The sequence below is a fragment of the Panthera leo genome, chromosome B2 (assembly GCF_018350215.1).
Source record: "Panthera leo isolate Ple1 chromosome B2, P.leo_Ple1_pat1.1, whole genome shotgun sequence".
NCBI classification, from domain to species: Eukaryota; Metazoa; Chordata; class Mammalia; order Carnivora; family Felidae; genus Panthera; species Panthera leo.
Window position 1 is genome coordinate 135,672,979 of NC_056683.1, and position 13,403 is coordinate 135,686,381.

The following is a 13,403-nucleotide window of genomic DNA, read 5'->3' on the forward strand; positions in this document are numbered from 1 at the left end:
GCCAGCGCCGTAACGTTGACCATACCACCGACCACTCGTTGTCACTTGTGCCTGCCCGGCGGAAGGACAAGACCTGGAATCACGCCCGTGGGGCAGCCCCACGGCGAAGACCCGGGACCCCCAGCCTTTTGGCGAGTGTCTGCCGCTCAACCAAGCCTAGGCCAGACGGGGCCGCCAGGGCCTCCCAGGCCGCCGCAGGACGCAGTCCGCAGGATCTGGGTCTGTCCCGCGGCCCCGAGCCGCATCTCCGAGGCCGCAGCCCCGCCCGCCGCCAGGGCCCGCGAGCGCCGCGGGCCCTCGTTTGCTAGTTGCCCGAGGAGACGCGCGCGCACGCGCGCCCGCACCCGCACCCTGCGCTCCGCGTCGCCTGCGCTCCGAGCGCGCCATGAGCCGCGGCCGCTCCTCCGGCTCCAGGCGCCTGGACCCGGCCGGTCACGCCGCCCGCAGCGCCTCGTCGCCCGCGCCCGAGGTACGGTCCCAGCCCGCCGGCCGCGCGCGGGGGTGGCCCCAGGCGGCCTCCCCGAACGCCGCGGAGCACCCGGAGGTGAACGGCCGCGGGGCGCCCGGGCGCTCACATTTGCAAACTTCTTCCCAGGGCGTGGGTGCATCGTGGAGGGTCCGGCCCCGCCTTGGAAGTGGACTGGAACTGCCCGCGGCTGGCTGGGTAATTTTAGGAAGTTATGGGCGGGTCGTGAGTTTGTGAAGCGCGTCTGAGCTTTAGGTGGTACCAGTTTGCTTCTCTGTGTTTAAACGGGTGAAACTCTAAAGACCGCTCCTGTCGACCCTCCCCGACCCCCGCCCTCTTCGTTCATTTAACTTCCACTGCTTGCCTAGTGAGAAGTGATTCAGAGCAGTTTCTTCAAGCTCTGGTGTGGTAGAATTAATGACGGTCCTGAGCAAAGTTGCTGGCCTTTTCGTTGCTAATCACCCTGTAAACAACCATTAAGTCGTCCTTGGATCTATGTATTCAATTACTCTCAGGAGGTACTTAAGCACCGGGGACTTTGGGGCATCAGATGTGCAGTAACGCACGCACAAACGCGCACACACACGAAGTTAGGGCTGGCTCAGCCCGGGTTATCTCCTTTTCACCTGGCATTAGGGTCATAGTGTGTTAGGCATAGTGTGTTAGGGGTGTTACCAGGGACGGGGGAGGCATTGTGTTCAGCTGAATTGCTAACCTGAGAGTTGTCCTCAGCCTAACCCTACTGACCACAGAAATTCCTCTGGCGGGGGCACTCTTAGATTCAAAAATGGGGTGGATTCTCAAACATGTTATAGGAATTCTTCTAATACTCAGCACCTTTGAATGCTGCTTTACATCTGACCTATATTTCGACTTCTCTGATTCTTGGCTTCTTGTGGAAAATCAGTAACATATTGTACAAATAAAACTAATTTTTTTCCACTTGACATTTTATCCCAATATGGTATCCTCTGTGAATTAAGTATCTTAGTCCGTGCATAAGTATGTAGCCTTTTTTTTTTTTATTATTTATATTTGTTTGGAAAAACGATTGAAAGTACGTTGTAGACGTCATGGCCCTTCATCCCTGAATATTCTAGTAGGTATCTCCTAGGAGAAACACATTCTCTGACCAAAATACATTGATCATATTCAGGGTGTTTGACATCGCTACAGTAATTTTATCTAATATATGCTATCTACAAAAATTTTGCCAATTGTCCCAATAATGCCATTTACTGCAGCATACTTTTTCATTATCATGCATTGTATTTAGTTATGTGTCTTTAGTCTCTGTAAACCTTGAAGAGTTCCCCAGTCTTTTTGGTTTTGATGACACTGATATTTTTACAGAGTCTAGGTCACTTGTCTTGTAGAAAAAGTTTGGTTGTTTTTCGTTAGATTTTTGGTAGAAGAACTCTAAAGTGATGTGTTTCAGTGCATCACACCGGGATGTACATGAGGTCACTTCGTCCCACTTTTGGTGGTCCTGATTGGTGGTGTTTGCCAGAGTTTTCCACTGTAAAAGTGAAAAAACAAAAGCTTTAGCAATAAATAAGTGATCATATTGCATAGTCTTCTTGGTTCATATTGAGATTTTAAGGATAAATTTATCTGCCTACACAAAGGAAAATTTTTACCAAGCCTTTTAATTGACCTGAAAGACGTAAATTTTATTGAGACTAAAAGTAGAAGCAGAAAGACCAGGATTTGTTACAGTTAATTTGTCAGTGTGCTAAATACTTCATCTGTGACAGTCATATAACTCGGGTAGGTAAGGCAAGAATTTCCCATTGTATAGATGTCGAAATGGCTTGCTCAATTAGCAGCTGAGGTAGCCGGGACTTAAATATCCTGCTTTTGACAGTTTAGTAGTACTTTTCCTACTACAACATCATGCACTGAAAAACAGACTAAATACAATAGTATGCAACTGTTTGAGGAAGGAGAATACTGCCGAGGCTGAAGGTATTAGTTTTGAGTTCAGGCAGTTCTGATTATATCACTTATTACCTGTGATGCCATGAGCAAGAGAATTCCTTACGTCTCTAAACTTGAGTTTCTTCATCTGAAGCACGGCACCAGAGTATTTACCACATAGGATAGTTTTGGGATTTCACAGTTAATATATTTGATGCATCCAACAGAGTGACAGAATAAGTGCTTATTAATATGAGCCATTCTTATTCTATATAGCTTTTGGAATTGGCCTTGGCATCTGTATCACTACTGTCATCACCGATACCTCCATTAATGCCTCAGTCACCACCTCAACAATCAGTAATTAAGGATCCGTGTGAGATACTGAGGGTAAAAGAAATGGATTTGAGGGATGCCTGGGTGGCTCAGTCGGTTAAGTTTCCAACTTCAGCTCAGGTCGTGATCTCGTGGCTTGTGAGTTCCAGCCCCGGGTCGGGCTCTGTGCTGACAGCTCAGAGCCTGCAGCCTGCTTCAGCTTCTGTGTCTGCCTCTTTCTCTCTGCCCTTTCCTCACTGGTGCTTTGTCTCTCTTCCCCCGTCAAACATAAATAAACATTAAAAACAATTTGAAAATGAATTTGACAGTCTTTGCTCTCAATGAAGACTCAAGAGTTCATAATCAAGAGAAACAGACACAAAAACAGTGATTTCTGTTGGTATCACCCACGAACCAGATTTAATGCTGCATTTTTCTCAAGTTGGGTTTACCTCTACTGAAATCATCATCGGAGCTTTACTAGGTTAGAGAATGTGATGAATACCAAGAGTGATATTGTGTGAGTTGAAGTATAACAGCTCAAGCATGGAAGACAGAAACATGCTTTGGGGAAATTTACAAATACAGCGTTAAGCAGAACAGTGTAACTTTGCCATGCATTTGAAATAAGGCATGGGAGCTGAAAAATGTTACCAAATTATTAAAATGATGCCAGTCAGCAAAAAGCTATAGCAGTCATTTGGTAAAAAGTGATTGGATGTGGTATGAGAGGCCACAGACATAGGGTGGCTTTGCTTGGCCAGTGTTTTCACGTACCTAGAAGACCTGAGCCAAAGTTACGGCTCCAGTACATGCCGCTGTGGGGAATTTGAGCAAGTTTCTTTCCTCTCTGTAAAACAGATTAATTAGGGGCGCCTGGGTGGCGCAGTCGGTTGGGCGTCCGACTTCAGCCAGGTCACGATCTCGCAGTCCGTGAGTTCGAGCCCCGCGTCAGGCTCTGGGCTGATGGCTCAGAGCCTGGAGCCTGTTTCCGATTCTGTGTCTCCCTCTCTCTCTGCCCCTCCCCCGTTCATGCTCTGTCTCTCTCTGTCCCAAAAATAAATAGATGTTGAAAAAAAAAATTAAAAAAAAAAAAAAAACAGATTAATTAGAATAACTGTCTGATGGGGTTGTTGAAGAAAATGTGAATAGCAACACAGGTTACCTACAGCATTAGGTCCTCAAAGCAAAGGACTTGGAACTGGTCAAGTATAGTTATGAAGGAAGTAAAGTCAGTTTTCCCTTTATTTCTCCAGTATTTCCACTTTTTTTTTAATATTAAAATTTTTAAAAAATGTTTATTTTATTTTATTTTTTTATAATTTTTTTTTAATGCTTATTCATTTTTGAGACAGAGAGAGACAGAGCATGAATGGGGGAAGGTCATAGAGAGAGCGAGACAGAATCTGAAACAGGCTCCAGGCTCCGAGCTGTCAGCACAGAGCCTGACGTGGGGCTTGAACTCACGGACTGTGAGATCACGACCTGAGCCGAAGTCGGACGCCCAACCGACTGAGCCACCCAGGCACCCCAGAAAATGTTTATTTTTTGAAAGAGAGGGAGACAAAGCACGAGCTGGGGTGGGGGAGAGAGAAAGGGAGACACAGAATCGGAAGCAGGCTCCAGGCTCTGAGCTGTCAGCACAGAGCCTGATGCGGGGCTGGAACTCACGAACTGTGAGCTCATAACCTGAGCCAAAGTCGGATGCTTAACTGACTGAGCCACTCAGGTACCCCTCCACTATTTCCACTTAAAAAAAAATTTTTTTTTAATGTCTATTTATGAGAGAGAGAGAGAGAGAGAGCAAGGGAGAGGCAGAGAGAGAGGGAGACAGAGGATCCAAAGCAGGGTCTGCACTGTCAGCACAGAGCTTGATGCAGGGCTCAAACTCACAAATTGTGAGGTGGTGACCTGAGCCAAAGTTGGATGCTTAACTGACTGAGCCACCTAGACCCGCCTATGAAAGACATATAAACAAAAGTACATGGAAAGGTTGAAAATAGAGTCTATAAAAAAATTTATCAGGCAAAAAATAAGCAAGAGAAAGCTGATTAGATATAATGTACAAAATACTTTTAAGGCAAAAATGTACTACTAGAGGTAAAGGGAGTCACTATAATGATACAAATTATATCACTGTCTCACAATAATAAAAGTTTTCATTCAACAGGAAGTTGTAAGAATTGTAAAATGTATATGCAGTAACATGGCATCAAAACTTAGCATTCAAATATGTAAAACAAATATTGACAGAAGCAAAAATCTCTAAGGAGATATAGACAAATCCAAACTAGAGTAGAATTTTTCCCACATACCTCTGTTACCAGCTGAAATATCAACCAGGCAGAAATTGGTAAGAGAGCTATTAAAGGGCACCAGGGTGGCTCGGTTGAGTGATGGACTCTTGATTTCGGCTCAGGCAATGATCCCAGCTCAGGTCATGATCTTGCATTTTGTGGGTTCTAGCCCTACGACGGGCTCTGCGCTGACAACTTGGAGCCTGCTTGGAATTCTCTCTCTTCTTTCCTTTCTCTCTCTCAAAATAAATACACTTAAAAAAAAAAAAAAAAGGTAAATGATGACAATCTGATCATGAGAGAACATTAGACACACCCACCATCTGTATATCTAGTTTTATTTTAACTACAACACTTAGTTTCTTCTGTTATCTAATCATTCTTTGACCACCTGGCTTTAGAATGCTGCATGAGAGAGAGCATTCAAAGGACAGGTAGGAGAGCTTTCTGAACACCAAACAGAGCAAGTTTTTCTTTGTGTGTTTTTAAATGTGTGTGTATTTACTTAATGTTACCAAATACAAAGTGATGTATGTTTGAAACAGTAGCGAGTGCTCCTTGGTTTGCACTTGAATTACATTGACTAATTATAAAGACTTACTTTTTCTGCGTTCAAGGACAACTTAAACATTTTTAATTGAGAAGGGGAGTAGCACTTGCTGCCCGGGAATTCTTTATGCTGTGTACTTTACCCAAGGTTGTTTTTCTTTGTTTTGCTTCCAATTTTTTTCCCCCCTTTTAAAAATTGGCACTTTGGTGCCTTTGATCTAAGGTAGAGGACTTCAGAGGCATTGCTGACGAGGACCATACATACTCTTTCTTACCGATACCAGCATAACTACCAATTATGGCTGCTCTATCTACGTTTGGATAGTGCTTGAATAAAATATCTTAAATATTGCTTATAAAAACAAATATATGAATTTTATTTCTGAGTGACTGAGTAACTTCCTTTGCATTGAATTAACTCTGTGATTTCCCTCTTGAATCTTCCCTGTTCACTTTGTGCAGAAATGCGTTTTCAGCATACTCGGGTCATTATAGCCTAACCTCAGGGTCAGTGCAAAGGGGAACAACTTTCAGACTGGACTGTAATTGTCACATTTCCCTAAGTCTCTTCCACTTCAGGGTAAAAGAAATGGAGAATTCTAGTGGAGAATACCAAAAAGGAAGTCTTGATGTTGACATCTTGTGAATGTTGGAAGTAAGCAAAAATGAGAAGTTGGGAGGAAATCTGAACCAGAAATAATCTGCTTAGTGAATCATGCATTGTGTTAGTCGCCTACCTGGCAACTACCCATTGAGTCCCAAGCTCTCTGTTAGGCACAGAAGATACAGAGATTCTTTCCTTTAGCAGCTATAAAGAGAGGGTGTATTTTTTTTTTCTTAAAAAAATTTTTTTTAATTTTTATTTTTGAGAGAGAGAGAGAGAGCGAGCATGGGGGAGGAACAGATAGAGAAGGAGATACAGGATCCAAAGCAGTCTCCAAGCTATGAGCTATCAGCACAGAGCCTGATATGGGGCTCGAACCCACAAACTGAGATCATGACCTGAGCCGAAGTTGGACGCTTAAAGCAGGCGCTGTTTTAGATATGGCCCCACTTTTATAAACCTTATATTCTTGTGCAGGGAAATAGATAACAAAAAAAGTAAAAAAGTAGATAAGGTAATTTATGGTAAAACAAAAAACAGAATGCTAAATGCTTTAACAAGAAAATAAAGCAGGATAAACAGGATCAAAATTGGCTGGGGTGAAAGGATGGTTAGGGAGGGCTCCCCAAGGAGATGATGTCTGTGCTGAGTTGTGAATGACGCCAGGAAGGAATGTTCTCAGAAATCATAAGGCCCTTAGGCAGGAATGAGAGCAGTGCGTTTAAAAAGAGCACAGCTTGGGGCATCTGGGTGGCTCAGTCGGTTAAGTGTCCGACTTCGGCTCAGGTCATGATCTCACAGTCTGTGGGTTCGAGCCCCACGTCGGGCTCTGTGCTGACAGCTCAGAGTCTGGAGCCTGCTTCACATTCTGTGTCTCCCTCTCTCTCTGCCCCTTCCCTGCTCATGCTCTGTCTCTCTCTGTCGCAAAAATAAATAAACATAAAATATAAATTAAAAAAAATAAATTAAAAAAAAAAAAAGAGCACAGCTTGTAGAATGTCCCTGATTTGGGGTATGTCCAGTGTTTCCTCATCATTGATTCAGCCTAATCATATTTGGAATTTATGGTAATTCTCTATGAGGGATGTGTTTCTCAGTGTATCATGTTAGGAGCTGTATGTCCGTTTATCTTGTTATTGATGTTATGAAAGTTAAAGGAAGGCTGAGAACCTGTTACAGATCAAACAGACGGAAGGTGGTTGACAACACAGGTAATGTAGTCATAGCTGCTCCAAGGAACAGTATTGAGGCGATTAGTGAATAATTATGGTGTCATTGGTAAATTCCTTATATTCACTGTTTTTTAAAGTTTATTTTTTGAGAAAGAGAGAGAGAGAGCATACAGGGAGAGAGAGAGAGAGAGAGAGAGAGAGAGACAGAGAGAGAGAGAGAGAATCCCAAGCAGGCTCTGCACCATCAGCCCAGACCCTGACGTGGGGCTCGAACTCACAAACCATGAGGTCATGACCTGAGCCTAAATGAAAAGTCTGATGCTTTTGGGATGAGCACTGGGTGTTGTATGGAAACCAGTTTGACAATAAATTTCATATATTGAAAAAAAAAAAAAAGAAAAGTCTGATGCTTAACCGACTGAGCCACTCAGGCACCCCATAAATTTGACTATTTTATGCAAAGGACTATTCTTGCGCTTAGGAGATACATGCTGAAGTATTTGGGGTGAAGGGCCATGATGTTGGCAAATTACCCATGAATTAGCAATCATAACTGTAATAAACACATAGAGTAAGGAGTAAGTCAAATGTGGCAAAATGTTCTCAGTTGGTGAATCCAAGTGAAGCATGTACTTGGATTTATTGGGTTATTCTTGCAATAAAACTTAAAAAAGCGTGTGCCTGCAACAAATGGAGTTACAACAGAAAAACCCTGTTTCCAGCTATTGGTCTCACAGTGTAGTTATGTAAACAATAAATGGTAATATGTAGAAGTTCAGAAAAGGGTGGAGGAAAGGGTTCCTGGAGTAAAAGGGTGCCTGGGCTCAGGTAAGGATGTAGCAGGAAATACAAACAAACAATCACACAGGGTGCTCTTGGGGACCAGTGGCAAGGATGGAGGTGGGCAGGCTTTGCTGCTGGAGGTGGTGGGGAGATGATGTTGGCTTTGAAGTGCCAGCAGGACCTGCAGGTGATGGTCAGTAGACTGTTGGGAATGGGAATCTCTAGTGTTTGGAGATGAGGCCATCAGAAGGTTAACTGGGTTTGGATGAGGTCATGAGGCTGGGCCCCCATGGTGGGATTAGTGTCCTTATAAGAAGAGGAAGAGACTGGAGCTCTCTCTGCACTGTGAGGACATTGTGAGAAGATGGCTATCTGCGAGCTAGGAAGGGAGTTGTCACCAGGAGCCAAATCAGCTGGCACCTTGATCTTGGACTTCCCATCCTCCAGAACTGTGAGGTATAAACATCTGTAGTTGAAGCCACAGTCTGTGGTGTTTTGTTACGGCAGCCCAGGCAACCAGGAGTCAGTCTTTGCCAAAGTTAGCCTCACACCCAGCACTCTCCACTTCAGGCCACGGCCTTCCAAGCAAATAAGAAGTGTTACTATGATGGTACACGATGGATGGTGTTTTCAGGGCAGAAACTTTCTTTATAGGCAGGTTTCTCACAACATTTATCCCTAAAGCTTAAGTGTATTAACCTGTGCCTTAAAGAAGTTACTTCTCTGGAGAAATAGTGTCTGCTGCTCAGATTTATACATCCTGGGCAATACCTAGTTGCTCTGTTTCTATTGTTTTCTTGTTCACATATCAGGATTTTTTTTTTAGTTTTAACTTTTTTTTTTTTTTTGTATTTAGCAGAGGATAGATAGCTCTCTTCGTGAGTTCCTGAAGTACAGATACTACATAGGTAGTGAGTATGAAGTTTGTATCTTTAGGTGGGCAAAGATGTTTTCTAATAACTTGGCTTAATCCAGGAGACACTGTTTCCTCTCTTTAGAAGAAAAATACCATCTTGTCAATTCAAAGGAATTTATTCCAATTGTTTTCCTCACTCCCTCTTTCCCGTAGGTGAGCTCAGTTTCTGCAGGTGGGGATGGGTGTGGTTTTGAATATCTTGGCACTGGGGGAGGAGCATTTGGGCTGAAGACCATCCTTTGCCTTCTCAGCTCCCGCTTCCCTTGGGGACTTGGGCATGAGTCTCTGTTGATTCCCTGGGCTTTGCTCTGGCTTCTGAAGGTCCAGCTGTGCGGCGTGTTTTTGCTTTCCTTGGAAAAATGGGAAATGAAGGTACGGTCTTCCTTCCCTGCTTGAGGAGTGAGTGCAGGAGGCGGGGCTGCCCTGGGACCCCAAGGGCACAGCAATCTATCATTGTTACTCATCCCACTCCCAGGAGCTAAGCAGCCTCACAGGTCTGGCTGTGCAGCTGACGTTCATCTCCATGGGCAACACTGTGGGAACCTAGGGAGTTGGCTGCTGTTTTTATTATTCTCCCCACTCATCTCAGGTGTCAGGTCTCGAGAGGGTGGGCAACATCTAAGCGCTGGTCATGTCTCCTTCTTCCACGAACTGGAGCCACACATCCCCTTCCAGGTGGGAAAATGATTTTCCAGCCTGGTCTGTTCTCTCCTCTACAACTTACGGGAATAAATTTTGTGCTGTGAATCCTCAGGGCTTCATTATTTATATGCAAAGCCATGCTTTTGAAATTTTAAATGATTCTCTTTCAGAAAGCCCAGTTCTGAAAATCTGGAGCATTATAGCTCTTGAAAGCCTCTGTGCATCCTCTAGACGTGAACCTGAGCGACATGCCCATGGGCCCACCCATGGGCAGTATCTATTCACACAGTATACTCTAAGTAATGGAATGAGTTGACTTGATGGAATTATCTAGAATCGACAATTAGAATTTTAGGGAATAGCTGCCAAAGCAATGATTATGGTTTTGGCCACATTGGCTGTTAAATTTTTTGTTTTTTTTTGTTTTTTTTTTCCTGATAGTAATTAACCAAGTATTTTTAGTCTTTTTTGGTTCATGATTTTAAAATCATGCCATCTGGGTAGAGAACAATGCTTGTACTCCTGTTCATGAAGGCAGATGGGTAGGCTGGCACTTCCTTGAAAGCAATATTAAAGTTATTTCAGTGTATCCAAGTTTATGACATCAGGGAGATGAAACAGTAGAAACACTGCCTAGAAAGCATTGATGAGTAATAGAAGAGGTAATAGTAAGAGATGGGTAATCTTAATGGGAATCTTAAAATTGCTTGCTCCTTCTGTAGGTTGATACAAACTGCTGAGTACTGAAATGAAGTCCCACAAGAATTAAGACTCCTCATGACAATTCTTGGTGTTAGGGAATTGCTCTTTTGGAAGATGGTATAAATTATATCTCAAGTCCCTTCTAAGGGAAATATTTCTGTTTGAATAAGCAACTTATTCACGTTTGCAGGACACCACTCAGCATAGGAGCTAAAACAATACACCTTGAAAGCTTTTTTCAATTTAAAATAATTTATTAAGTGTTTTATAACAGACAGAGTGAAAAATCCCATTGGGAAGAGTTCCGGAATCTTTAACATGTGAAAAGATGTGTGTAAGATAATGATAAATAAAATATCCCATCAGGTTGTCAACAGAGATTTTTGTCTCCACCATTTCTCTCGCAGAAGCGATTCCATATGTGACTGGGTTTTCAAATCCGCATTCGTTAGCCTTGACAGCCACACCCAGTATGTCACATGGAGCTCTATCCAATGAATGCTGAAAAACTGCTTGCACTCAGAATACTGCCCGAAGTTCATTAATTTGCCTGTGATTTTCCTTGCATCCAGCCCAGAGAAGTTATCTTGCTGACATAAACAGATTTAAAAAAATTTCGTAGAACTTTATGTTGAACTAAACTCCTAGCTTCTAAACGGACTGGACCTGACCTGTACAACATTTATGAACTTGTAGATAGCAGAACGTATCTCCTAAAAAGTAATTGGAAAGTTTATGAATTCATTAAAGTTATATTCTTTGAGCTTAACCTTATTATGAAAAGGCATCTCATTACTATAGCGAAGAGATTTTCAGACAGCAATATTGGGAGTGCGAAAATAATTCAGTTTAGGGAGAAATGATTGCTTCAACATTTAACCAGATATGGATTGAACCATATATGTTCCATATATGGAACAACGTGGGCTTTGGAGTCGGACAGCCTTGGTTTTGAACTTTGTACACAGCCATTCATTCCATCCCTTATTCATTCTATAGTATTTAACTGATACCCAGTTACTGGAGACACAGTGGTAAACAAAACAGGCGTTTTACTGCCTCTGTGGACCTCATAGTCTACTGGGGGAAGTAGATAGGAAATAAATAATCTTTTAATTAAATAATAGTTACAGCTGGTGATTACATGAAGGCTAAGTGCTGGGTGCCGTGAAATCAAATACCACAAGGAGTAATTTAGATTGAGGCTCAGAAGCCCAATTGGAGGACTGGAAGCCGGCCATAATGTGGTTGGGTAGAGCGAACCAGAGTAAGAGAGGTTGAGGGAGAAGGGTAGGGAGGGGGAGGAGAGGAGCCAGAAAAATGAAGCTGTAAGGTTTGATCAAAATTTTTATCCTTTTTGAATCTAAATTTATTTTTTATAGAATGTGGATAGTAGTAACTGCTTCATGTAATTGCTCTCAGAATTCAATAGCATTATACTTAAGTAATGCTTAATACAGACCTAGCATAATAAGTATTTACTACCTAGTGGCTGTAAATAATAATAATAATACCCTCGTGGAGTTTAAATTTAGGTGGGGTGATAATATCCACCTTAAGAATGGAAATAAGAGGGGCTGGTAGTTGCTTAAAGAGCTTCAGGGAAAAGTTCCACATTTATGCTAATTTTAGAAATGAGTTGTTTATTACAGTCACAACTGAGGGAAAAAGGAAAACAAAACATCTTACTGTTTTCTAATTAATGAGTGAATTTAAGTGACATATCAGTGAGGTTACAGAATATAGATACTGAAGTTATAGATAGTTGATTAATGTAATTTCCTGTAATATACATCTAGTATATAAAACCTTGAGATCAAGCTTGGCTGTTTCTCAGGGCCTGACAAGCTTCTGAAGGCAGGATGAGTTAAAGAAATAATTGCAAACTTACTAGTTAAGATATTTTCATAACAAGATTCAGAAAGATTACAAATTAAGTAGGAATGGACCTTCATCCTAACAAGGATTAACACATAATTTTGGTTCCTTCAAGATAAGCATTTAAAAATATTTTATACTTTTATCCTTATCTAATAATATGTGGATGGATAATTCATGGCCTTTCCTCCCCAGTGTATCTTGGTCAACTATCTCCTCTCGTCTCCAGCTTCTTCTAAAGCTCATGTCTCTGTTCTAGGTTGGTCTCTAGCCAAGGCTAATTTAAAAAAATAAGAGATTTACTACTTTCTATTTTTACAAGAAGTGAGTGAAATTCCACCTAAACTTCTTCTAAGGGGCCATTGTTTAGCCCTAGTAAAGTGTTATTATAAATCAGTAAATAAGTTCATCTAGGTATTTTTTTTTGTATTTTTATTTAATTTATTTTTTAAAAATTTACATCCAAGTTAGTTAGCATATAGTGCAACAATGATTTCAGGAGTAGATTCCTTAATGCCCTTACCCATTTAGCCCACCCCCACTCCCACAACCCCTCCAGTAACCCTCTGTTCTCCATATGTAAGAGTCTCTTAGGTTTCATCCCCCTCCCTGTTTTTATGTTATTTTTGCTTCCCTTCCCTTATGTTCATCTGTTTTGTTTCTTAAAATCCTCATGTGAATGAAGTCATATGATAATTGTCTTTCTCTGACTAATTTCACTTAGCATAATACCCTCTAGTTCCATCCACGTAGTTGCAAATGGCAAGATTTCATTCTTTTTGATTGCTGACTAATACTCCATTGTATATATATACACCACATCTTCTTTATCCATTTCATCCATCGATGGACATTTGGGCTCTTTCCATACTTCGGCTATTGTTGATAGTGCTGCTATGAACATGGGGGTGCATGTGTCCCTTTGAAACAGCATACCTGTATCCCTTGGATAAGTAGTAGTACAATTGCTGGGTCATAGGGTAGTTCTATTTTAAATTTTTCAAGGAACCTCCATACTGTTGTCTAGAGTGGCTGCACCAGTTTGCATTCCCACCAGCAGTGCAAAAGAGATCCTCTTTCTCCACATCCTCGCCAACATCTGTTGTTGCCTGAGTTGTTAATGTTAGCTGTTCTGACAGGTGTGAGATGGTATTCTCAT

At 42.1% G+C, this 13,403-nt stretch overlaps 1 protein-coding gene across 1 annotated transcript in view; it reads left to right on the forward strand.

Moving 5' to 3' along the window:
* The first annotated feature begins 385 nt into the window (after window positions 1-385).
* The window catches only part of CCDC170 (coiled-coil domain containing 170), a 100,271-nt gene continuing 87,253 nt past the window's right edge, over window positions 386-13,403 (forward strand). The window contains exons 1-2 of the mRNA XM_042940424.1: window positions 386-664; window positions 9,176-9,394. Coding sequence (XP_042796358.1) covers window positions 386-664; window positions 9,176-9,394 — 498 coding nt within the window. The remainder of the gene's footprint in view (window positions 665-9,175; window positions 9,395-13,403) is intronic.